The sequence below is a fragment of the Rhinatrema bivittatum genome, chromosome 1 (assembly GCF_901001135.1).
Source record: "Rhinatrema bivittatum chromosome 1, aRhiBiv1.1, whole genome shotgun sequence".
Taxonomy (NCBI): domain Eukaryota; kingdom Metazoa; phylum Chordata; class Amphibia; order Gymnophiona; family Rhinatrematidae; genus Rhinatrema; species Rhinatrema bivittatum.
The window spans coordinates 342,547,169-342,574,637 of record NC_042615.1 but is presented as its reverse complement, the minus strand read 5'-3'; the positions used below and the strand labels follow the sequence as shown (position 1 = coordinate 342,574,637).

At 44.8% G+C, this 27,469-nt stretch overlaps 1 protein-coding gene across 1 annotated transcript in view; it reads right to left on the bottom strand.

Moving 5' to 3' along the window:
* Window positions 1-12,133, bottom strand: part of LOC115090280 — a 94,721-nt gene extending 82,588 nt beyond the window's left edge. The window contains exon 1 of the mRNA XM_029599184.1: window positions 11,817-12,133. Coding sequence (XP_029455044.1) covers window positions 11,817-11,933 — 117 coding nt within the window. The 5' untranslated portion in view covers window positions 11,934-12,133. The remainder of the gene's footprint in view (window positions 1-11,816) is intronic.
* Between the last annotated feature and the right edge of the window lie 15,336 nt (window positions 12,134-27,469).

Sequence of the window (27,469 nt, the reverse complement as noted above, 5' to 3'; positions counted from 1 at the left end):
GTGCAGTTCTGGTCACCGCATCTCAAAAAAGATATAGCAGAATTAGAAAAGGTACAGAGAAGGGTGACCAAAATAATAAAGACTAAAGAGGAAAAGCTAAAGAGGTTAGGGTTTTTCAGTTTGGAGAAGAGACGGCTAAGGGGAGATATGACAGAGGAATATAAAATAATGAGTGGAGTACAACAGGTAAATGTGAATCATTGCTTACTCTTTCAAAAAGCACAAAGACTAGGGGATATTCAATGAGGTTACTAGGTGATACATTTAAGACGAATAGGAGAAAATATTTTTTTTACTCAATGCAAAATTAAACTCTGGAATTCATAGCCAGAGGATATGGTGAAAGCTGTTAGTGTAGTTGGGTTTAAAAAAAGTTTGGAAAAGTTCCTGGAAGAAAAGTCCATAAAGTATTGTTAAGGTGGAATTGGGGAAATCCACTGCTTATCCCTGGGTTAAGCAGTATGGAATCTAGCAATCTTTTGGGATCCTGCCAGGTATCTGTTACCTGAATTGGCCACTATTGAAAACAGGATACTGGGTTTGATGGACATTTGATCTTACCCAGTATGGCAAATCTTAGAGGTAGATTTTGAAAGCTTTGCATGTGCAAAAACAGCAACATACGCACATAAGTGGGCCACAATACGAATTTTAAATAGCCAAGAATGGCACGTGCCCAGAAAAAGTAGGTGGAAAAGGAGCAGGGGATGGGTGTTCCAGAGGCAGGGCCAGCACTGATATGGATAGCCCCTAATTTTCCTCAGCCAGTGCATTTATGTTCTGCAAGTCACTTTGCTACAGCTCCTAAGTAGGAGTCCAGTGAACATTAGGAAGAGGGAGAGGGGGAGAGTTAGAGAGAGAGAATGACTACCTCTGAATGTGTCTGTAACAAAACCACCCCTAATCCCAACCTACCTCCTGAAAACTCACCCCGAATCAAACTGCCCCTCACAATAGTCCCTATACTGAGTGTCAGGCTGAGCCTTATAAAGAGTCTCTATCTCTCTCAATATGTGCATAAAGCTGCAGACAAATGCGTGAAGGTTATTTTATAACCTATGCGTATACTTTATAAAATAGCACATATCTTTGCACATGGTGAGATATGGGCATACACACAGCCCTTTTAAAATCTACTTGTTTGGCTGTTCTTGTATACATGGGTAAAGTGCATTTACGCATGTAAAACCCAATTTTAAGAATGTAAATCCTTTTGAAAATTACCCCTTTAGTGATCAGAAACGTGAAATTCCGGATCAGTAGCTGACCCAAAACTGTACATCAAACAATGTAAAAGACTTCACCTAGTAACCATGAAATTAAAAATCTAAAAGAATGGCAGTATGATCTCAAAATCACCAATGGCCATATTTCAGCCAGTTGCTCTCTAGAAAACAATGTTTCAGAAAACAAGAAAAGATTCCTACATATGTAAGGGATTCCTTTGTTGACACCTAACTTGCTGAAAGGGGGATTATTCAATTTATCCATGGTATTCTCAGCCATACAGTTAAAATCCCTTCCTATAATCAATGGAATTTTACTCTGTGAGAATACTTTCAATCAAGTTTGTGAAAAAATAATAAATATAATTATAAACATTAGGGTCACAGACATTGCAAATAATCACCAGCTCACCAACTAGTGCTCCTGATAGTACAATGTACCTACCATCAAGATCACTAACAATCAGGCCGATACAGTAAAGTCCGCGGGAGAGCGGGCAAATGCCTGCTCTCCCGGCGTGCGCACCGGCCACTCGCCGGTGCGCGCGATGCAGTATTTAAATTCGGTCCGGCGGTAGATCCGGGCAAAAGGAGGCGCTAGGGACACTAGCGCGTCCCTAGCGCCTCCTTTTTGACAGAAGCGGCGGCTGTCAGCGGGATTGACAGCCGACGCTCAATTTTGCCGGCATCGCTTCTCGAGCCCGCTGACAGCCACGGGCTCGGAAACCGGACGCTGGCAAAATTGAGCGTCCGGTTTTCGGCCCGACAGCCGCGGGCCAAATTCAAATTTTTTTTTTTTTTTTACTTTTTTTACTCTTCGGGACCTCCGACTTAATATCGCCTTGATATTAAGTCGGAGGGTGCTAATTTCTGAAAGTAAAATGTCTGCACATTTTACTTTCTGTATCCCGCGCGCATACCTAATAGGGCCATCAACATGCATTTGCATGTTGAGGGCGCTATTAGGTGCCGCGGGTTGGACGCGCGTTTTCCTCCCCTTACTGAATAAGGAGTAAGGGAAACCATGCGTCCAAGAGCAGGCTAACAGTGCGGAGCGTACTGTACTGTATCGACCTGCTTGTTATTTGCCATAAAGATAATAGATTTGTGGAATAAAACTGTAACTCTAACTGATTTGTATCCAGAAAAAGAAAAAAAAATGCATAGTCCCACCCAATCTTTTTTTAATTTGAGGTGTTCTGAATCATCAAGGTGTGTTTCCAGTAACAAAGCAACTGCAGTTTTATTTTGCGCCAAAACAGTTAACATTGTTTTTTCCTCTTAATAGGAGAGCCCAGCCCACATATGTTCCAAAAATTATTTTATCACCATCCAAGAGCAATAAAAAAAAAGAGAGCTATGCCAAAGACTCAAATAAAACAGGCATCTCCCAGCTTGAATGCTCATTTAAAATATGAAAAATATGTGTCTTATTGGTATCAGACCTCCTATTTTCAAAGTACAAGAAATAGGTCATCTTCACCCACACAACAAACACTCAGCGCAAGGAACAAGATTATAACAATGAACTTCAAACTAGCCAAACTAAATGTACAATCCTCATAATTACCAGAATCTTCCATTTCACACAGAATTGCACGTTGAAATCAGTAAATTGACTCTAGTTAAAATGTAAACACAACTCAATTAAAGTGCATTTGGGTGCCAGCCCCCATCATAGGGAAAGAAAGAGACAGAAAAGAAAAGCAAGCTGAAGTTGAATCCTCTGAAAACCAAGATGCTGTGGGTTAACAAACATTTGCATCCTTCTATGCCCGCTGTAATGACAGATGGGATCCTCATGCCTACAAGTACTCAGGTCACATGCCTGGAGATAGTGATTATTTATTTTTGTATTTATTTAAATGTTTCCATCCCAACTATTACCCTGTGCGGGTCACAATACAGCGTACATAATTATCTGAAATTGGGCATACAGTCCGACAATGGAGCCCCAAATTGGAGTTCTCTCCAGAAGCTCCTTTTATCGCATCTGCCAATCTTCATCCATTTCTTTCAAAATTGGATCTGTTAATGGTAAACGTATGCCTTTGTAACATCTCGGCTAGATTACTTCAACACCTCATGCACTCATCCTGTGGGACTGCTGCAGAGTTCAGAAACTCCAGCTTACCCTGAACACTGCAGCGAGATTAGTGCTATACGTGTGTCCTAAAGACCATGCTATGCCTTTATTGGAAGAGCTCCACTGACTCCCAATTGCTTTCAGAATTCAATTTAAAGCTGTTCATTTTGAACTGTAAGGCATTACAGGATATAGCTACAATTTATCTAAAAGAGAGATTAGTCAAGTAGGTACCAGGGCAATCACTCAGGCCTGAAAATTGCGCCTTTATGAGGTTACCAGCCCCAAGGGAGGATAAATTAGTCAGTACCCGGAACACTGCCTTTGCTTTCCCGTTCCTGCCCTGTGAAATACTTTCTCCAGAGATATCCATCTTATCTCTGATCTGTTGCAGTTCAGGAAAGCCATAAAATCTTGGCTATTTCTTTTCGCTTTTAGCACCTAATTTGGTTTTAGAAGCCCCTGTTTTGTGGTTTTATGGTTTTATGTCTTTCAGGGCAGCCTGCCCAGTTTGTGGCTCTTTTTGGCTACCTAATGTATTTTGACTCTTTGGCCTGTTTTCCAGTTGTAGTGACATGATATGATTTATTATATGATATATATATTCTATTGCTGATTTATTGACATGATATGATATTCTTATTGCTTCTATTTATTTATTTGTTTTTGGCTCTGTGTAATTAGCAAATAACTGCACTTTGATTTGTCTGCAGAGCAGATACCTCCTTACTTGTTTTGATGTGATGTCTGTCTATGCACCTTTAGTCATAATTTGATCATTTAGGATTTTTTTCCTTGATATTGACTTGTTATTTATTGCATTAAGCAATGTTTTCTGTTCATGCTTTTATTTTAAAACTATTTTCTTTTACGCTAGGATGTATGACTTTCCCTTTGAAAAGTATCCCACCATAACGACCTGCACACCTTTTTTCCTAATATGCATAAACTTGTGCAAACGTATGTGCATAAATGCATACCCTTCCCCCACTTCTGCCCCAGGAACATCTCTGTTCACTGCGAGTTCAACTTGTGTGCACACAGGCTACCCAAGAGTACGTTTACCCACTTATCAGGTGAGCAATTTTAAAACAGGCCATTTTTGTGGGTGAAGCACTGTTTTACTCATACAAATGCCTCTGAAAATTACCTTCTAAAGCTGTTTAGGATCCACTCACAATAGACAGCCTGGGGGAATTCTGTGCTACTGCGGAGCGCAGAATTTGCACAGAATTCCCCCCTGCGCAGAATTGCCATTTTCTGCACAGAAAATAGCAGAGGAGATCCCGGCAAGCCAAAAACGGAGCACGTCCTGCATGTACTGCGGGACGTGCTCCATTTGCGGTGAAGATGAAGGCCACAGCACACTGTTCGTGGCGAAGATGGAAGGCCCCCGTGTACCTCGAATAGAGTGTGCTCCACTCGCAGCAAAGATGGAAAGCCCCGGTGAGAGAGAATGTGTGTGTGTGTGTGTGTGTGTGTGTGTGTGTGTGTGTGAGAGAGAGGAGGAGGGGAGGGGAGGGTAAGAGAGAGCAGGAGGGTGTGAGAGAGAGCATGGGAAGTAAGGGGGGGGATGCTTGAGTGTGGGATTCAGAGAGAGGGAGCCTATATGAGGGGAGGGGAGGGTGAGAGAGAGAGCAGGAGGGTGTGAGAGAGAGCATGGGAGGTAAGAGAGCCAGGGGGAGATGCTTGAGTGGGGGTTTCAGAGAGAGGGAGCCTATATGAGGGGAGGGGGGGAGGGGTGTGGGGGAGAGGAGGGTGTGAGAGAGAGCATGGGAGGTAAGGGGGGTTGCTTGAGTGTGGGATTCAGAGAGAGGGAACCTATATGAGGGGAGGGGAGGGTGAGAGAGAGCAGGAGGGTGTGAGAGAGAGCATGGGAGGTAAGAGAGCGGGGGGGATACTTGAGTGTGGATTTCAGAGAGAGGAAGCATATATGAGGAGATTGTGAAGGAGTGTGTATATATGTAAGAGATTGGGAGCTAGTGTGTATGAAAAAGGAATTGTGTGTATGTGAGGGTGCTAGCTTATGTGAAGAGATTGTGTATGTGTGAGACAGAGCCTGTGTGAAGGGGTGCGTGAGAGAGAGGCATAGGTAGCCTGTGTGAGAGAGAAAGGGAGCTTGTTTGGGTGAGTATGCAAGAAATAGGACCCTGTATGAGGGGATGTGTGTGTGTGCGAGAGAGTCAGGGAGCCTGTATGAGGGTGTGTATATGTGTATTAAAGAGAGGGAGCATGTGTGTGAGAGAGGGAGGGACAGAGGGAGCCTGTGTGAGGGGCAGTACTAAGAACGGGGTCAAACTTTGGGAGTGCCAATAGAGTGTAAGGGGTTGAGCCTAGAGGTGGAGGGGAGAGATACTGGCAGATGGAGGCATTGGGGCCTGAGAGGGAAAAGCTTCGAGGGGAGCAGGGAGAGCTAGTGGAAGGGGACACTCTTACAGTGAATTTCTAGGGAAATTCTGCTCAAAATATTTAAAATTCTGCATCTTTAAGTAATAATGTTTTTCTGTATTAATTTAAAATGTAATTACTTAAAGACTGTCACGTAAATTGTGATATTTTGACCAATATAAAGTTTGCAGAATTTTAAGTTTTTGTGCGCAGAATTTTAAAATTTTTGGCGCAGAATTCCCCCAGGAATAAATAGACTTCATTATGATGTCACAAATTCAGCCACCCAATAAGAGCAAATTCTGGGAACAATAGATATGGTGTGGAATCAATTCTGCATCTTTGACTGAGAAAAGGTTTCCTCACTGGACAAGAAGAACCCGTGGATCCATATGTTCCAGAACAGAGCAGACATTTGGAGTGTTAAAAAGTCACTTCAGGTATTTGGAGTGAAATAATGCAGTCCCTAAAACAGAGCTGGTAATGTACACCTCTTTAGTTGTGCAGAAGATAATTTTTCCCAGTAGAAGGGATGGAAAGACCCCTCTGAGCAAGTTGTAAGATCATTCCCAAGACAGGAGCAAAGGAGCTAAGCCTCAGTGGACTAAAAGGAGACGTCATATGACCCGGGAGGGTTAGGAGAGGGGCTTGTGGAAACTCTCTGAAAGCCAGTATGTCAGGAGTGGATGGAAGAGCAGGGGCTACCTTTTAAGTGAAAATTATAAAAGTCATGGACCAGCCTGATCCGGGACTTGTAAGTAAACTCCATTCAGGAAAATCTGTCCCCAGCCATCCAATAATTGTGCTGGTATGGGAAAGAGCAAATAATTCTCAGGCTTTCCAGAGGTGATTGGAGAAGACAAGCTTGTGAGAAGTAACTGACAGGCCAATGCAATATCGTGTGCTCAGGCTAGCACACAGGTTAACGTGTGCCCATAATCCCGGATGCAAAACGCGCGTCCAAACCAGCGCGTAGCTAATAGCACTCATCACATGTAAATGCCATGTTGTTGAGGTCTATTAGCCATTATCCCCAATGTAAAAAATAACAGTGCGCCCAAGTGCACATTTTAACTCTCAAAAATGAATGCCAGCCCCGGAGCTGATCTTCTGTCTTAAGGAGCCCCAAACGTTGAACAGAAAAGCAGAAAATACTGCTTTTCTGTGGTTCTTCTGACTTAATATCGTTGCGATATTAAGGAACCACAGAAAGCAGCAACGTGGGGGGAAAAAAAAAAAAAGCCTTGATGGCAGTCAGGACTGGATAATGGACACGCAATCTACGAGTGTCTCCTTTTTAACGCAGCAGCTCATTAGCATACCGTATTGCGCGCCCCGGCAGAGGGAGATGGGTGTGCGTTAGAAAAGCAGGAGCTCAATCCTGAGTGCCCGTTTTTCGCACACCCATACTGCATCAGCCTGTGAGCGATTAGTGCCTCATTTGAAGCCCCTCACAAGAGAGGATGACACTTCGCTTTCCAACAGCTACTGGTTTTGAAAATAGGGACCATAGAGAATGCGGATTATTCATAAGATACAGAATCTGCTAGACATAAGGATAACTAACATAGCCTTTATAGGATGGGGGTCAGAGTTTTCCATTATATGGAAATACATTGGGGCAGACTTTCAAAGGGGTATGCACGTAAGATACGCGCGTACCCCCCAAAAACCTGCCCCAAGTTCTAGTCCTCAGAAGAGTACATGACCTCGTGCCAGGGGTTATTTTGTAGGGACCACTTAGCAATAACGATCACAATGCATTCAAATTTGATACATTCTCTGAAGGGAGAACATTATGTAAAACTATTGCAGTAGCATGAGGAATTTAGTTAGGAAAAAATTATCAGGAGCAGTAGCAAAGATTAAAAATTTGCATGAGGCATGGACATTGTTTAAAAATATCATCTTGGAAGCCCATATAAAATGTATTCCATGCATTGAAAAGGTCAAAGGAAGATCAAATGACTAGCAGCATGATTGAATGATGAGGTGAAAGAAGCAGTTACAGCCAAAAGGGCATCTTTCAAAAAATGTAAAGCAGACCCAAATGAAGAACATAGGCAAGAGCATAAGTATTGGCAAGTTAGATGTAAGACAGGCCAAGGGGTGACGTGAGAAGAAGCTTGCTACAGAAGCAAAAACAAATAATACAAAAATTATCAAGTACATTTGAAGCAAAAAACCTATAAGGGAGTCATTGGGCAGCTAGAGGACTGAGAGGTAAAAGGGGTGCTCAGGGAGGACAAGTAAATAGCAGAAAAACTGAATGAATGTTTTGCCTCTGTCTTTACTGAAGAGGATGTTTGGAACATACCGCACTCCTGAAATATTCTTTAATGGTGGTAATTCTGAGCAACTAAAGCAAATCTCTGTGATAATGAAAGATGTAATAGATCATATCACCAGGACCGACTAGTATAAACTCCAGTCCTGAAAGAAACACTAAACTGCAAATCTGTTACTAGTAATTTATAACCTCTCATTTACAACAGCCACAATACATGAAAACTGAAATATGGCTAACGTAATGCAATCTTTAAAAAAGGCTCCAGGGGTGATCCTGGAAACTATATATCGGTGAGCCCAATATCAGTGCCAGGCAAAATGGTAAAAGCTATTCTTAAAAACAAATTTAACATCTGGGCTGAGGACCTCACGGAGCAGTGCAGGGGCCACCCTCAATTCCATGGACTCAAGATATTCAGACTTCCCTTACAGCTCTTAAGTCCTCTCTCTGAGTTCCAAGATTCCCTGTCAGAGCGGACAGACATCTTTGCAAGGCCCTGAACAGTGTTAGGACAGTCTTTGTATACAACAGTAATTATCACACTGAAAGCTGACTGTGGTTTCCAACTTAACTTTACTAAGAATTGGTGGTGCAATAGTGAAAATGACTATTTACAACTCCTCATGCAATGCAATCAAGTTACATGTCTGGCTCTTCAATAAATCTGTGACTTTGTAATTCTTAATGCATCTTTTAATTCATTCGTGATCCTTGGCCAATTGTAACGGTAATTTAGAGGTTCCCTTTCCAATTTCAGTAAGCAGGCAAATGTAACTCAGTTAATATGATACACTATAAAGTCCCATAATGCATTCCCTTCTTCAGATAAATAGAATGTACTTCTTACTTCCCCGTTCAATCTCCTCTCTTCACTGTCCAAGAGATAGCATAGTGGTCCATACCTGAACAGTCCCACTGTTCTTCATCTAAAGTCCATAACTTCTCCCATGGAATGAATGAGAATTCAATCCGATAGTAACCTTTGAAAGGTTATTGAGTCTCTTGGAATGAGAAACTCCTTTACTCTTTCAAAATGAACTCAGGAGAAAGATGAAAATAAAACCAGTTTCAAACCCCATAGGGAGGAAAAGAAGAGTGGATAAACTTCTCTCCCAACAACAAAAAGGGTCAAAAGCTGGATTCATTCAAAATAGGAGAAAGGCACTTTTTCTTCTAGTCCATATTCCAGGTCTCTTTCCGAGAAACCCAAAGGTCCTTTTCCCAAAAATAAAATGGGAAAAAAAAAGCCAGGAGCAGGCAAGGAAGCATGCTGCCTCTGAAAAGGGCAACTCAAAATCCACACCTACAAAATGATGACATAGGTTTTTATAGGCAAGCACTCTACTATTAAATTCTCCCTCATGGAACAGTTATAATCCAGCTAAACCTACTCTTTGTTCTACCCACTTGGTATGCTCCTTTAGCAGAGACTCAGTAGGACTCTACACCAAATTATTAGCCATATAGATAAATACAGGTTTACTGGGGAAGAGTCAACATGTTTTTAGCAAAGGGAAGTCTTGCCTCACAGATCTATCAGATTTCTTTGAAGGTGTAAACAAACATGTTGATAAAAGGTGATCCAGCTGAAATAGTGTGTTTGGATTTCAGAAGGCATTTGACAAAGTCCCCATGAGAGATTCCTCAAGAAATTAAAAAGTCAGGGGATAGGAGGCAGTGGTCTATTGTGATTGGTAACTGGTTAAAAGACAAGAAACAGAAGGTAGGACTAAATGGTCAGTTTCTCAAATGAAGAAAGGTCATTAATGGAGTACCACAGGAATCTCACGAGGACTTGTGCTTTTTAACATTCATAACGATCTGGAAAAGAGAATGAGGTGATCAAATTTGCAGATTACACAAAACTATTCATAGTTGTTAAAACAGCAGCAGACGTGAGGAAATGCAGAAGGACCTTGCAAGACTAGGAAACTGGGCACCTGAATGGCAGATGAAAGTGAATGCAAAAAAGTGCAATGTGACACACATAGGGGAAAATAATCCCAACTAGAGGTACACAGTGCTGGATTCCATATAGGAGTGATCACCCAGGAAAAGACCGTGGGATCCTTGTAACCAATACATTGAAATCCTCAGTTATACGTGCAGCAGCAGTAAAATAAAAAATAAAATAAAAAAAGAGCAAACAGAATATTAGGAATGGTTCAAAAAGGAATGGAGAATAAAATGAAAAACATCATATTGCCTCTGTATCGATCCATGGTGTGATTGCACCTTGACTACTGTGTGCATTTCTGGTCACCTCATCTCAAAAAAGACATAGCAGAACTAGAAAAAGAGCAGAGGGGGATAACAAATATAATGAAGGGGATGGAAATCTGTCCTATGATGTTAGGCTATGCAGGCTAGGGTTTCAGCTTGGAAAAGAGAGGGGACAGGATAGAAGTTTATAAAATCATGAGTGGAGTGGAACAGATAAAAGGATGGTTATTTGTCCTTTCCAATAATACCAAAAACAAGGGGGGGACACCATGAAACTGATAACCAGCAGATTTAAAATAAATCATAGAAAGAACTTTTTTTCACTCAGCGCACAATCAAGATATGGAATCTGCTGCTGGAGGATGTGGTCAAAGAGACTAGCAAGGCAGGGTTTAAAAGAGCTTTGGAGGAAAAGACCATAAAACATTCACCAGGTTGACTTGGTAGAGCCACTGCTATCCCTGGGGTTGGGGGGGGGGGGGGGTGAACAACAAGAAACAGATCTACTTTTTGAGATCTCCAGGTACCAGTGACCCGGGCTGGCCACTATCAGAGAAAAGATTCTGGGCTCAATGGTCTGACCCAGCAGGATACGCCTTATGTTCTTATGTAACATAATAATCTTTTGTCCCCTCCCCAGTGTGAACATTGTAGTCTTCCTAACATTTTTTTTATGAGGTAAAGGTAATTCCTTTAAGGCTGACTGTAGGGAAAGAGCAGAGAGCCATATGATGAACCATACAGCCAACACACACTTCTACATGCCACTGAACAAAGTTAATAAATGAAAAACCAGCCAACCAGACAAGCCCTAGCTGTCAGCTGTTGCCATGAAACCTGATTTCAGTATATTAGCTCAGTACTTTAATTGTTCTCTCATTTCTAACCATAACAATTTTAGCATTCAACAGGTCACACTGAAATAGGATCTTTTCTGTACCAACAAAAATGGTGAGTAGAGACCACTGGTTGACATAATAGTCAATCAAAAGAAAATATAACAGGTTTACCCTAATCTAATGCTGGCTATAACTGCTACTGTACTACCCCATCACTCTCAGAACCAAAACCTCTTCTTTATTTTAAGACTAATTAGAGCAAGGATATCGTAGTATTTTTTCAGACCCTTAACTCACCTAGCAGTGTTTAGGGCAAGTGATGGCGAACTCCAGACCTCAAGTGCCACAAACAGGCCAGGTTTTTAGGATATCCACAATGAATAGGCATGAGAAAAAGTGCATGCGCTGCCTCCACTGTATGCAAATATATCTCATGCACATTCATTGCGGATGTGCTGAAAACCTGGCCTACTTGTGGAGTTCTAATCATGGTCAGTGCAAGGGTATTAGACACACTAAGGGCCAGATTTTCAAAGGGGTACGCGCGTACCCCCCGAAAACCTGGCCCAAACACCCCCTGGGGTACATTTTAAAAAATAGCGCGATTGCGTACTTTTGTTCGCGCACCAGGCGCAAACAAAAGTACGCTGGATTTTGTGTTGAAAGCACTTTGTGGTTCTCTAAAAACTTTTGGCTTTAATATTGGAACTTAAAAAAAAAAAGCCATTAACAAAGGAAGTGAGTAAATAAGATACACAACTTACCAAAGTACCAGAGAGAACAATGAGGAAACTGATCCGAGTCACTTTCACCAAGTGCACACATGGTTTTCTTGATGGAAGCAGAAGCAAGAGTCGTCCCTTCCTCCATCTCTTCCCCATTGTTCCTATAGGGCGCGCGCACACACAAACACACACACACACACACACTGCTCCTCTCACAAAACCAACATTTAGTCACACAGCACCTTTCCATGCAAAGCACACCACCACTCTTTCTCTGCAGGGAACAAGATCAGCAGACTCCTGTTCTTCCTCCTCCTGCTACTTTCTCTCTGTCCCTCTGACTCTGCTACTCTCTCAAGTACACACAGTCAGCGAGAGGACAAACTCACTCCGTTGCTGGGTCCCAATGCACCCTTTCTCCTTTATTTCACGTCACAAATTCTTGGTTAGTGGCATGAGACCTGAAGTGAAACCGTTTCCATGGCCACAGGTAACAGTTTCCTGAAACTGGTATTTCTTACTTGGCACACACATTTTGCCACTTAACTATTTCAGATAGGCATGAGTTTTTGAATCACAGCATTTTTTTGTTTTCTTCATATTTTATCACCCGCTCCAAGAGCCATGCTACATATTGTTTCTCTGATTTACTGGCTAGCAGTGCAAGCTCCCTCCTCAGGCACCAGCACACATGTAGCCATCAATGAGCGTTTGGATGATCACCTGATTTGGGTTCATAAGGAATACAAGTGTCCGGTCCTTATTTTTCAGCTCCTGTTTCAAAGCAATCTAAGGGGTTTCTCTGCAAGAAAACCTCTTCCTTATGATCTGAAACGGAGCCACTTATCCAGCTAGATTGTAGCAGGATGTCATTAGCCTGCTTAAATGTAGCTGGATAAAAAGGGGATGATCCAGAGGAGGAGTAAACTTATCCAGCTGTTGGCCGATTTTCAGTTCTATCTGGGCTAAAGTTATCTGGTCTTGTGTGACCGGATAACCAGCTGCTTATCCCAATATCTTCATAAGTAGCTGGTTATCTGGCCACACAAGGCCGGAGAACTAAAAACCTAACTGGTTATATTCAAACGTAGCCGGCTACGTTTCGTTTTTTTGTTATCTGGCTATGTGTAGCCAGATAATTTTAGCTGAGTACACTCAGCGGGACATTTATCCTGCTGAATATCTGCAACAAGTTATCCAGCTGAATTTTAGCCGGATAACTTGCCCACTAAACGAATATTACCCCCAGAGAGATTAGTTTATTTATTTATTTATTTATTTATTTAAGTTTTTTATATACCAACATTCAAGACAATAGTCCCATCATGCTGGTTCACATGAAACAGGGGTGCAAAATAAGCTTAAACTTGAACAATAGTGCGGAAAAAGCAGTTACATGTAACAGGGGAAAATAGAACTTGGAGTAAGAAGGAAGAAAGGAAAATTAGTAAGCTAGGGGTTTGGGTTTTGCCAGCGGTATAGCGAGGGTCTCCGGTGCCTGGGGGCCAATGCATTTACGTTGTCTCCCCTGCACCCCCCTTTGTCCCCTACCATCACCGGCCAGCACATCACCTCATGGCACTACTATGTGGGGGGTCTCTTTTCACTGGGAAAGGATGGGAGCCCAACCAGCACGTCATCACAGGGAGCTGCTGGGCAGGGCCAGTGCTAACTATTTTTTTGCAGCCCTGTGCAAATAATTACTGTGCTGGTCCTTCCTCATTCTGGGTTTTTTTTTTTTTAATATATATATTTTTTTTATTTGTATTATTTTTCTAATCATGGTCAGTGCAAGGGTATTAGACACACTAAGGGCCAGATTTTCAAAGGGATACGCGCGTACCCCCCGAAAACCTGGCCCAAACACCCCCGGCGCGCGCAAAGCCCCGGGACGCGCATAAGTCCCGGGGCTTTCCTGGGGGGGGGGCGTTTCGGGGGGGCAGGTCGCGATCCGCGCATCATCGGGGAGCGTGTCGAGGGGGCATGATGCGTTCAGCGCGTCATCCGGGGGCGGCAGCACGGGCGTGGTTTCGGCCCGGGGGCGTGGCTGCGGCCTCCGGACCAGCCCCCGGACCGGAACATGGAGCGTGGCAGCCGGCCCGGCGCGCGCAAAGTTACGCCTGCCTCAAGCAGGCGTAACTTTCGTGATAGAGGTGGGGGGTGGGGGTTAGATAGGGCCGGGGGGGGGGTTAGGTAAGGGAAGGGAAGGTGGGGGGAGGGTGAAGGAAAGTTCCCTCCGAGGCCGCTCCGATTTCAGAGCGGCCACGGAGGGAACGGAGGCAGGCTGTGCGGCTCGGCGCTCGCCTGGTGCGCGAACAAAAGTATGCGTGTGCGCAGATTTATAAAATCTGCCCCTAAGTGAATCTTAAAGCTTTGTGCCCAGCTTTCTCCCCACCATGGCTCTCTCCACACACAATTTCAAATTATGCATTTATAATAAAAGATTTTACATGAAAAAGGACACTCAAATAAAAAAATCACTGCTGTGGTGTCAACCAGAAAACCTTGTTTAAAAGCCAAAAAGACCCTTGGAACACATGGGGAAGATTTTCAAAGGGTTACGCGCGTAACATACGCGCGTAACCCTGAAAACCTGTCCCTGCGCTTGCCGAGCCTATTTTGCATAGGCTCGGCGACGCGCACAAGCCCCAGGAAGCGCGTATGTCCCAGGGCTTTGAAAAAGGGGCAGGAAGGGGGCGGGACAGTCCGGGGCGGGACAGAGGCCTCCAGCACGCGCAAGCCTAGGGCAGGCGTAAATAGGAGAACAAAGGTAGGGAGGGGGATTTAGGTAGGGCTGGGGGGCGGGTTAGATAGGGAAGGGAGGGGAAGGTGGGGGGAGTGAAAGGAAAGTTCCCTCCGAGGCCGCTCCGATTTCGGAGCGGCCTCGGAGGGAATGGGGAAAGCCATCGGGGCTCCCCTAGGGCGCGGCGTGCGCAAGGTGCACAAGTGTGCATCCCCTTGTGCGCGCCGACCCCGGATTTTATAACATGCGCGCGGCTGCACGCGCATATTATAAAATCGGGCGTAGATTTGTGCGTGCCGGGTTGCGCGCACAAATCTACGCCCACGCATAAGTTTTAAAATCTGGCCCATAGGGTATTAGGACTATTGTAATACATGTTGGGTGCGGGCTTGGTCCTCAGAAAACCATGAGCAAACTAAATTACAATTACAATATAATAAACCTCCCATTCCAAAACAACACTAACCTCCAGCACTCAGTTACCACCCTATGAAAAGGTGACCCTGCAAACATTACACCAGGCCCTAAAACACCAATATACCTCCTATAAGGAAAACAGAACAAACTAAACTTCTACAGATCAATACATTGAAACGACACATTAGCAGAATATTTAACCTCAGTCGCCAATGCAGAACACAGACAGGCCCTCACAAAATATAGAATAACCATAAAGTATAAATGGAAAAGTGCAGACATAAAATGAACTGGAAACTGCAACAAGTCAGACTCCATATGTAGTGCACCAATGGAAAAACAAAAGCATCACCATTCCTCAGAAAATATCAAACAATAAAATCAAGAAATATAAAGCATTTATAATAGTAAAATCATACTAATAAAAATAATATTTCAAAACAGCAGATGAACAGAATAACATCCAATAATTAAAAACTCATATAATATATATTTTTTTTAAATTTCCCAAATACCAATGCAATAGTTCAAAACAGCATACACATCAAATAACACCCGATTAATTAAAATTAATAAGGATTTTTAAAAAATCACCAACTCTTGACTTCCAGTCAACCTGAGAAGGGGAAGGGAGGTGCATAAACTTTCTCCTCCCTCATATACACTCGTTTATCCTCATGCTCACAAAGACTGTTGTGCTGGCGAAAACCCGGATGTGGATCCTTGGGCCGACCGGACCGAGGGAACAGTCGGTAGGCAGAACTCCCACTGGGCAAAAGGATCTTCACCTGGAAACCCGAGACTCCTCCAGAGGAGCTGTGGGAGCCCGGGTTGCCAGGACTTAGGAGGCTTCGCCCTGGAAGTCCGAGATCCCCCCAGGAGAAGCCCGTAGGGACCCGAACCGCTGGGACTTAGGTGAGAATGAAGAAACCCAGGAGTGGAGTCCGGTCTGGAGTCTGGGCCGGCAGCGGGCGAGCAGAAGACGGGATCACGGGCCGAGGTCAAGGCAGGCTGAAGACAAGCAGGTCGAAACTACGAACCGGAGTCAAGGCAGGTAGCAAGCAGGCGGAGTCAGGCAATCCGAGGTCAAGGCAGGCAGCAGGCAGGCGAAGTCAGGCAATCCGAGGTCAAGGCAGGCAGCAGGCAAAGCGGAGTCAGGCAATCCGAGGTCAAGGCAGGCAGCAGGCAGGCGAAGTCAGGCAATCCGAGGTCAAGGCAGGCAGCAGGCAGGCGAAGTCAGGCAATCCGAGGTCAAGGCAGGCAGCAGGCAGGCGAAGTCAGGCAATCCGAGGTCAAGGTAGGCAGCAGGCAGGCGAAGTCAGGCAATCCGAGGTCAAGGCAGGCAGCAGGCAAAGCGGAGTCAGGCGAGCAGAGTCAGGCAGGTAACAGGTAATCCAGGAACGCAACTGAGAACTACAGGAAGTAGTGAACCTCGTTGCAAGGCAAAGAAGGGAAGGGACTGCAGGGCTTAAATAGCCCTGCAGCGTCTGACTTCAGAGAAGGGAGGAGCCGGGTTTTCCCGCGCTGGTCCCTTTAAAAGCGGGGGACAGTCGCGCGCGTGCGCCTGGGGGCGGGACTGGCCGTGAGGGCACGCCAGCGGCAGCGTGGGAGCCGGCGCATGGCGCCCGGAGGCCCTGCAGGCCCGTGGAGAGTCAAACGGCGGCGGAAAGCGGCGGCCGGGGTCCTGAGACCGCGGAACGCGGCAGCTCCCCGGGATCCGGGAGGAAGGTAAGGCCTCGGGCGCCAGCGTGGCGACCGAGACCGCAACAAAGACGCACATAAACACTCGTTCAAAACTCACACACGATCACAGACACACACAAGCTGGCTGGTTCCCTCTCTCTCAGGCTCACTGGTCTCAGGCACACACATGCTGGCTCCACTCCCTCTCTTCCTCACATACATATATGCTGGCTCCATTCTCTCTCCTCCATGCACACACACACACACGATGCCTCCACTCCCTCTCCACACATGCATACGCTGGCTCCACTAATTCTCCTTCACATACACACATGCTGGCTCCTCTCCCTCTCCTCCACACACACACACACAGGCGCTGGCTCCAGTACCTTTCCTCCACACACACACATACACAGTCTCCACTCCCTCTCCTCCACACACACACAGGTGCTGGCTCCAGGCCCAATCCTTCACACACACACACACACACACACACAGGCTCCAGTCCCTCTCCTTCTCTAGGGCTGCAGGCTTCCTCCTCTTCTGCTGCCAGGTGGGATGGGCTCCCCTGGAGGCCTTGGGCCTCTTCCACCTCTGCCACCAGGCAGGATGAACTTCCCCGGCAGCCATGGGCCGCCTCCTCTTCTGTCGCTGGGAAGAATGGGCTCCTCCAGTGGCTGCAGGCCTCCTCCACCTCTGCCGCTGGGCAGGATGGGCGCCCCTGGTGGCCACAGAGCCTTTTCTTCTTTGAGCGGAATGAGATCCCCTGCCCCCCCTACAGCCTGCCACCCAGGGGCCTTGGCCCTCCCCTGGTTCCCCCTCGCTTCACCACTGGCTTTTGCTCCCCTACGTGAGAGAAGCAGGTGTTCTGTTCAAGGCTTTTATAAGCCCCTGCCACCATCTTGGAACATGAATTTTTGAGGTGGATTCCTTCGTTACCTTCTAAGGGCAGCATGTTCCAAGCTGTTCATAGTTCATTAACTGGATCAACTGGATCAACTGTTCATCAACTGTTCAACTGGATCAACTGGATCAACTGGATCAACTGGATGAATTTTTGAGGTGGATTCCTTCGTTACCTTCTAAGGGCAGCATGTTCCAAGCTGTTCATAGTTCATTAACTGGATCAACTGGATCAACTGTTCATCAACTGTTCATCATTAACTGTTCATCAACTGGATCAGCCCCCCCCTCCTCCCCCGCACCTCCAACAGACCCACCCGCACAGCCCTTCAAGGGACCCTTCGTGCCCAACCCATCAAAACTTTCAAACTCTCCTCTACTATTAGCAGAGCTTTCTCCCTCGCAAGCCCCACCTTATGGAACTCCCTACCCCATGATATACGCCTAGAGACACATACACCCAAATTCAAAAAAAAACTGAAAACCTGGCTTTTCCAGCAAGCCTACTCCATATCCCCCCCCACCACTTAGAATTTCCCCTTTAGAGAATTCCTCTATAATATATACTCTTCGAGCTATGACTATGAATGCCTTCGATTTAAGACTAAGAATTTGCCTGCTGTTTTTTGTACTTTGAACTCTCCTATCTGTGTATATAGTTGGTTTACTCATATTGATTTATATTTATATCTAGTTTTCACCCCCCCTGTTTAATGTACTCTATTGGTTATATGTAAGGGCCCCGCCCAAAAGTTAATCTTGTTCCGCTGTTATATGTAAGGGCTCCGCCCAAATGTTTTTGTTTTTTGTAAACCGATGCGATGTGTCAACGGATGTCGGTATAAAAGAGACCTTAAATAAATAAATAATAAAATAAATGTTCCTGGGCTAGGACTCTGGGGTCTCTCTAAACAGAGACTGGGATGAGTAAGGAGGCAGAGATCCTTATCCCTGTAGTTCTTGTCCATGTCTGGTAACTGTTTTATTTGCCAGATGAGAAAGCTCTTTCCATCTTTCCTGCCTCTTATCTGGTTGCTCCTTTGAGCAGGGGCTTAAACAATAAAGAAAAAGGAAGTAGAACTGTGGAGGGGGATCACTGAGGGGGATGGAAGGGACAGGATAAAGGCTCGGTGTGAACTCTCTCTCCCCCAAACACACATACACTCTCTCACTTCCTCAGATGCGCATACTCACTCTCTCTCTCGCTGTCACACATTGAGTTGTGCTCATAAGTTTACAAACCCCTGGCAGAATTTGTAAGATGTGTAGCATTTTAAGAAAACATGAGTGATCAGACAAAACACGTCTGTTATTTTTAATATGTTTCAGAGTAAACTATTATGCATCACAGGAATGTGAGGCCTAACCTGCCAGGAATAGGAGAACCAAGACAAAAAAAAAACAAACCCAGCCTTAGCTTCCAACCAAAAATGCCATATAGATCTCTAATCTTGCCTGCACTTAGCAGGCAGGCTGCCTAACACTGCAGCCACCACATGGCATGCAGTGGAAATTAGTTTGTTCCACTCCTATATTCCCTTCCTAGGTCTTAGACTAGGGCCAACAAGTGGAGACCCCAAGGGGACCTCTACATTTGCTTGCTTTGAATTTTGCTCTCCCTTCATCTTCAGCACTCTTTTACCACCTTGAAACAATCAGATATGGCCAATGGGTGCAGCAACTGTCCAGCCACTAGACGCTGCCCCCCCCCCCCCCCCTCTCCCATCATGAATGCTGCTTCTGTAACATCCCCAGCTGACCCCCAGGGAGTAGAAGAAGAATCAAACCCAGCTTCTCTGCATGGGTTGGCCAGCCTCCAAAACTCTTAAATCACTTTCCAGTTGTGTTGCTCAACCAGTTCCTCAACTAAAATGACAGCTTTTCGCCCTGCTCCCATAGCTTCCAGCATGTTTACCATTCTTCTGTGCAGAACAGTGTCAAAAGCCCTGCTGATCTCCAGACAGACTGCATCCACTGCTCCTCCCTGATCTACCACTTTTGTCACCCCATTAAAAACCTCAATCACCTTTGTCTGATGGGCTCTTCCCTTTGTGAAATCAGATTGTCTGAGCCTCTGAGGTACTGTAATCTATTTGCTTCAAGGTACCGCATTAGTTTTTCCTTTTGTTTTGTTTCCATAGCTTTACCCACTACTAATGGCCCTGATAAAATAAGATGTGCTTGGTGAAGCGCATAGTTTAAGTGGAATTGCGTGCACACATTTTGTGCACAATCTTTGCTCTCAATGTAGCAAGGAGTTTTGTGCACAAAAAAATGTGCATAAGTGCATATTAGTTAGCACCCTCATATGTTATCTAATGCTAATGAAGGCATCAGTTTTTACAATGCATTCTTATCCAAAAAAAAGCTGGTAATAAATCAAAATAATAAACAAACCCTTGAAATGTAACTTCTGCTTAGAAGTTGTATAAAGTTCCTGGGGCCAGTGTTAGTCTATGGGACTTAATCTGGTTGGTAGGGGTCCTGTGCTTGAGATTTAAGAGCAGAAAAGATTTGTGCACAAATCATGTTTTCTACATGTAAAATAGAATTCATGCACACACACACATTTTCTTTCTGCAAAAATCCGATTTTATGCGCAGAAAATATGATTTGTGCACATAAACCATGTTTCTAAACATAAAAATCTATCTGCAGACACAAAAAATTGATTTCTGTGCAGAAAACATGGTTTATATACAAAATCCACGATTTTATATACACACTTTTTTGTACACATTTTTGGGTTAGCACTTTTTTAAACTCCTGATAAGCTTATTGCATTGGGTGTTAAATCTTTTTTTAGCACTTGAGTAAAGAAAATGTGGGCTGAAGTTCAGCACATTTTTAATTCCTGTTTTTATTCATGTTTTGTTACCTCCAGCCCAATGTTAGATTGACAGGTATATGGATACCTGCTTCCTCTTTGTTCCCACTGACTGGATCAGCTCCACTCCAGTCTCTTGGATCCTCCCCTGTCTCCAAGATGAACAGAACTTTTAAGGGTTGCGTTGAGCACTTCCTTGAGCTCTCTCAGTATCCTGGTGTATGCTCCATTTTGTGCCATAGCCTTAGCTACTTTCAAGGGTTCTCATCCAGAGGCATAAATAAGTATAGTTTTCAGGATATCCCCAAATCAGTATTTATCAGATGCAAAGACTGAAGTCAAGCACCCATGCTGTAAAAACTACAGGGAGATACTTGAACCTAAGTGGAAGGCTAAAGCTGCGTTTTAGATAGCTAGAACCATTCCAAGGACTAATCCTTGCAGCATGCCACTAATAGCGCCCCTCTCCTCATAGTGAACTCCATTTATCGCTACCCTTTGCCACCTCCCACTCAACCAGTTTCAAACCCAGTCAGTCACTTTAGGGTCCATACCAAGGACGCTCATTTATTTATAAGTCCCCCCTGCAGAACCGTGTCAAAGGCCTTACTAAAATCCAAGAACTCCACATCTAGCATTTTCCCCTGATCCAATTCTCTGGTCACTTAATCACAGATATTGATCTGGTAAAGCCATGCTGCTTCGGTTCTTGTAATCCACAGGATTCCAGAAATTGCACTATCCTCTGTTTTAGCAAAGATTGCGTTATGTGCTCGCCAAAGAGGTCAGACTAACTGGTCTGTACTTTCCAGCTTCCTCCTCACTTCCATTTATATGAATAGGAACCACATCCGTCCTTTTCCACTGCTCTGGAACTACTCCAGACTCTAAAGAAGCATTGGAAAGGTCAGCCAGCGGAGCTGCCAGGACATCTTTAATTTCCCTTAATACCCTCAGATGGATCCCAACTGGCTCCATCGCTTTATCTGCTTTTAAGTTTAGTTAACTTCTCACAAACCCACTTTTCTGAAAAATCGATTGAGATTTCCTTCACTTTCAAACCTGTTTGTGTTCTTTTTCACATGGCCCTGCTCTTAGCCTTTCAGAAATATTTGTTAAGCAATTTTGGTTTTTCTTGGTCAGCCTCTATATACTCCTCCCCTTCACCTCTAAGTCTCACAATGTTACTTTTGCATTTCCTCCTATCACTATCTAAAAAAAAAAGAAAAAAAAAAGTCCTGTCCCCCATTTTACCGAATTTGCTAGATTTTCTTCTATTAGCATCACTGCATTCCTTACCTCATTTCCAGCTTGTCTTAGGAAACAAGATCTGGAAAAGCTGTCTTCCTCTTTTGTGATCTCTTGTAGTTTATGAATTCCAGCCTTTTCTGTTAATTCTTTAGAAAACCATAGCAGCCTGGTTTTCCTCATGAGTACATAAGATTTGCCACACAGGATCAGACCAAAGGTCCTTCAAGCCCAGTACCTTATTTTCAATAGTGGCCAAACCAGTCCCAAGTACCTGGCAGGATCCCAAGAGGTAGATGGATTTCAAGCTGCTTATCCCAGGGATAAGCAATGGATTTCTGCAACTCTACCTTAATAATGGTTAATAGGGATGTGCATTCGTTTGCGACAAAATAGGAAATATAGATGATATTTCCTATTTCGTCACAGTTCGTTGGTCCCTGAAAATGATAGGAAAACCCCATGAAATTTTATGTGGTTTTCTTATCATTTTTGGGGGGGGGGGGGGAGAAAGGGCACATAAAAAAAACAAACCCAAACCCATCCCAATCCTTCAGATTTACTTAATTACAATCTCCTACCCTCCCGACCCCCCCCCCCCCAAAAAAAAACTTGCCTAAAGTCCCTGGTGGTCCAGCGGGGGTCCCGGGAGCGATCTCCCCCTCTCGGGCCGTCGGCTGCCACTAATCAAAATGGTGCTGATGGCCCTTCGCCCTTACCATGTGACAGGGCTATTGCTGCCATTGGCCAGCCCCTGTCACATGATAGGAGCAATGGATGGCCCGCACCATTTTTTAAGATGGCTCCAGCCGGGACGCCCTCTCCAGCACCTCGGGCCTTGCATCACGTCCCAGGCCCTCCAGCCGGGACGCCTCCATCAACCAAGCCAGAAGCGCAGCGCCTCCCTCTAGGCCAGAGCTTTCCAAACTTTTCATGTTGGTGACACACTTTTTAGACAAACATAATTTCACGACACGGTAATTCAGTCTACTAGTAAACCAGAGGTGAAAGGTTAAACGAACGAAACATATTTCGACAATTTATGTATGTTTCCTTAAATATATACATAAATAAAATGTTTCACGACACAACCTATCTCATGAAAACCTTAAATTTATATTAAAAATATATATTCCAAGATTCATGTTATTGTTATAATTTATGAGAAACAATAATAAAACAAATTGTCTGTCCCCCACACCCTCATCTCTCTCCTCCCCCCAGCACATGTCTGGCCCCCACACACTCATATCTCTCCCCCTCAAGCACATGTCTGTCCCCCCAGCACGTTTGCCCCCCACTCACTCATCTCTCTCTCCCCAGCACATGTCTGGCCCCCACACTCATGTACCTCATCTTTTTGATTGTTGCCAGTTAAGTGCTTCACTCCCTTCCATGATCACCAGACACTGCTGCTTGCAGTCAGTACTCCTCATGGCCAGGCCTCATCGGCAGCAGCAGCCAATGCAAGGATGGCTGGGCTCGTTCCACCCACCAAGCTCCCCCAAAATACGCGATTGACAGCAAAAATCACCCAATAATAAGCAACCCATAAACTGAAAAAAAAAAGTGAATCTCTAGAAAAAAAAAAGCCCAAACTCGCATCAGAGTTGACCGGGCTTGCGCGACACACCTGCACACTGCAGGCGACACACTAACGTGTCCCGACACACAGTTTGGAAAGCTCTGCTCTAGGCACACACCACGCTGAAACCTTTAAAGGGCCCGCGGTGGGAACCAGGCCGCGGACCCCGGATGTTGACGTCATGTCTTGCTCAGTATAAATTCCCTGGTTTTCTCTGAAGACTTTACCTTTGCAGCAGGTCTCCTTGGGTTACCTGTCCATGGTTCCAAGCGCTTGCTGCCTCGTCGTGTCTTGCTGCCTCGTCGTGTCTTTGTTCCTGTTCCAGTGTCTCCGGTTCCCAGTTCCTGTGTTTGTGTGTTTCCTCGTATTGACTGACTTCTGGTGCTGAATTCTGCTTTGCTTTGACTACGCTGCCTTCTCCAAGCCTGACCTTTGCCTGCCTGACCATGTCGCCTCTCTCCAAGCCAGACCTCTGTTCAAGGTGCTGATAGCCAGAGCCATTCCTTGTCGAAGATAGCTCTTTTGCAGCACTGGCATCCCATGGGATACCAGCTCCAAAAAGAACTCGTGAGATCGCTTTATGTCCTTCGAGCCCAGGTTTGGCATGACCAGGTGCGCATACTGTCCATTTGCATGGGGGTGGTACATCTGGGGGCCATTGGCAGAGCTCAAGCCCTAGTGAACAAACAAGAGCAGAAACTGCGATGCGGCCCATGGAGCCCAACAGGCCAAAGAAGAGGAAAGGCTGTGCCTGGCAATGCCAGCGGAGCCCAACCCGCCAACAGCTGAAAAAGAGGAGAGGCAACTGTCACGGCACAGCCTGCCTGGGTGTGGGGGTGATAGAGGAAGCCTGCCTGCTGTGTATGTGAGAAAGAGGAAGCCTGCCTGCCTATGTGTGTGAGAGGATACCTGCTTGTGCAGATTTGTTTGTGAGAGAGAAGAATCCTACCTCTGTGTGTATGTGTGTGAATATGTGTGTGTAAGTAAATGGGAGCCTGCCTGGTATATGTGTGTGAATGGGAGCCTGCCTGGGTTGTGTGTGTGTGTGAGAATGGGAGCCTACTGGAATATGTTTGTGTTAATGGGAGCCTGCTTGGAATGTGTGTGTGTGCGTGTGAATGGGAGTCTGCCTGGGTTTTGTGTGTGTGTGAGAATGGGAGCCTGCCTGGGAATGTGTGTGTATGCATGTGTGTGTGAATGGGAGCTTGTTTGGGTTGTGTGTGACCTTTCCCTTTCTCTCCCCCATTCATCCATGACAATCTCAGGGCATCTGTAAATAAAAGGTTCCCAGGTATGGAGAGAGGAATTTTTTAATCCTTATTTGTTTTAATTATTGCTTAGTGTTTGAGTCTGCTGTTTTGAAATATTTTATTGGCATTTGGGAAATTTTGGATATTCTATTTGTTAACTGGTTTGAAATATTTATTCTTTTTATGAATGTTTTTACTATTATTATTGATGTTATAATGTATTTGATTTAATTGTTTGTTTTATGAAGAATGGTTTCTGTTTCTTTTTTCTATTGTTGCTCTGTATATAAAGGCTGGTTTGTTGAGGGTTCCAATTCAGTTCTTCTCTGCATATTTCTATTTATACTTTCTGTCTCTTTATTCTGTATTTGGTCAGGGTTTGTCTGTGTTTTGCATATGTGTCCAAGATGAGGTATTTTGCTGGCATGTAATTTCTGTGTAGGGATCTATAGTAGTCTGATTTGCTCTTTTTTCCTATTAGGAGGTGTATTGGGGTTGAAAGGCCTAGCGTAAATGTGCAGTGTTGCCTTTTCATAGATAAGGTTGTTACTGTTTGAGTGCTGGCAGTTAGGGTTGTTTTAGTATGGGACGTTTACTATATTGTAATGGCAATTCTGTTTATTCATACTTTTCTGAGGGCCAAGCTCACACCCAACATGCATTAGAAAAAGGACTAGTTCCATATGAGTTCCAAGTGTCTTTTTTGCAGTTTTCTGGCTGGTTCCACAGCAGTGCATGTAAATATAATATGCATGTGGCAGGTGATATTTTCACCTCAGAAGACTATACTTTTGAATGTGCTTTTTCATGTAAAATCTGTCATAAATGCATAATTTAATTGTGTGTGTGTGTATCTGTAGAGGGTGTGTGTATATGTGCAGGGTTGTAAAGTTTGCCTAAGGTACCTAATACCTTTCCACTGACCATGGGTAACTTGGGTGGGTGGGCAGCAGGTGTCAGTTATTAAAAGTATAGATTGCTGGAGGGAGCTGATATTATTTATCTTTACTGATTTATTATCTATATATTTACAACATTTTTTTTTTGACTGGGACAGAAACTGAATGAGTTAGGGCAGGGGGCAGCACAGTAATTGTTTGCACAGGGCAACAAAAAAAAGATATCACTCTCTATGTTCAAGCCCTTAGGTTTGCTCTCTTTAAAGTGCTCCAGAAGGGGCTTGGCAGAGCTATGAAGCCACACTACATTTGGTCTCTTCTTCAGAGCACAGTTCATCTTGCTTTTCTTGCCAGCTCTTTCACACAGGAAAAAGTCTAGCTCATTCAAGGGAATGGGAGGGATTGTGTGGCACTCAGACTCCTCACATACATGAGGCCTTCTTTTCGTCTCATCCTTGGCCTCCCCTGATGCATCCCGGTCTGGGAAACACCCCTCCAGGTGCATGAGAAGACGCTCTTCCCTTGCTGGGCCGCTTGATCTCCATATACCTCAATGTTCCCGGCCCACAGCTTTCCACTTTAGGCCCTCCCCCCTGGTCTGGCTGGATTGATATTCCAGCTGGCAGCACCTGAGATGTTAGACAGAAAGTCGCCAACCACCACTTAGAGAAGATCAGATTCACCAACTCTGCCCTGGGAATCTTAGTCCCAGTCCCCATGTACATGATGTCCTCTCCGATACTGCCCGTTCGCTCCTCCTCCACACTAAGCCTACAGCCCCAGGGATAAGCCCTGGAGTCTGTGAATGGTGGCCGTGGGAGGTGTATTATGTCATAGATCACGCATAAACAAATATTGCAAAAACAAAACTTAGTTTACTAAATGTAAATATATAGATAATAAATCAGTAAAGATAAATAATATCAAAAGAATAAAGTATCTCAGTAAGCTGTACATAAATCAATACAGGAAACAGACAGAAATAAAGATAGAATATTAATCAAAGAACAACAAAGAACACTTCCCTTATTTGTATTCCCGCTATATAAACCAGTGTTCTTGGAAACCTGGAAGATTACAAGCTCGAGGACCCTAAAAAGAACCAGCTGATTCGCTCCTTGTTCTTTTCAGCCCATCCTACTAAAATAAGCGAATGAAATGCCTTATATATATCCCTCTGCAAGTTAAATGTTTCAATTTGCACTTTATCCAGGAAGATATTTCAGTACTAGTCTTTTGAGTTCCCATTTGTTAAGACTTATCAGCTCATTGGTATTGGTACTAGTCTTTAGCATTTGATCTTCCCAGGTGTTAAGAGTGTTGCGACCGTCACTGCCTGACGTCTCCACTCCACCCTCTTTACCTCTGTGGTGACTCCTTCCAGGTCTGAAGGACAGCTGGCTGCAGCGGCGTCTCCCTGCCGTCTCTCTCCGGCGTCCCTGGACCGGCTCGACACTGCAGATCCGCCATGTTGCCTGAAGCCTAGGGCGTGCACTCCGAGTGAAATACCAGCAAAGGCACGAACCTCAGGGGCGTCCCCCTGAGATGACGTCATCTGCTTCAGATATTTAAAGGTCTCTGATATCGCTGACAAACCGAGTTAGCAAAGGTTCGGATAGGACAAGGTTTACTCAGCTTACCCTGCCTATGTTACTCTGCCTCCTCGGACTTACCAGAGATACCCGCTCCTTGGGGCCTTGCTCTCTCTTTGCTTTTTAGGTTACAGACAGGAACCGGTACTCGCTCCTCGAGGGCCTCGTTCCTGACTATCTGCTGATTTGTCTTCTGCCTAGAAACCATCACTGTCTACATCATTGTGAGTTACCATCGATCTCCCAGAGCTTTCCCTGGAACCAGGTACTCGCTCCTCGAGTGCCTATCCTTTCCAGCTCCTGAGCTCCTTGAGACCAATATGTGAGTGTTGTCATCTAAGTTCTGTCCATGAACTCTGCATACCCTGCCTACTCACTGTCTACAGTTTCTCAACAGCTCAATCATCCAGGGATCGCTGTTCCACTATCTGAGGGACTTCAGCCCTGCCGGGCATTTCAGCTCACTACTGCCACCTCTGGTGGTTTCAAGACCTGTTTAATAAAAGAACTAGTGTGTGTCTGTCTCAATACTCTAAGCCTAGCCG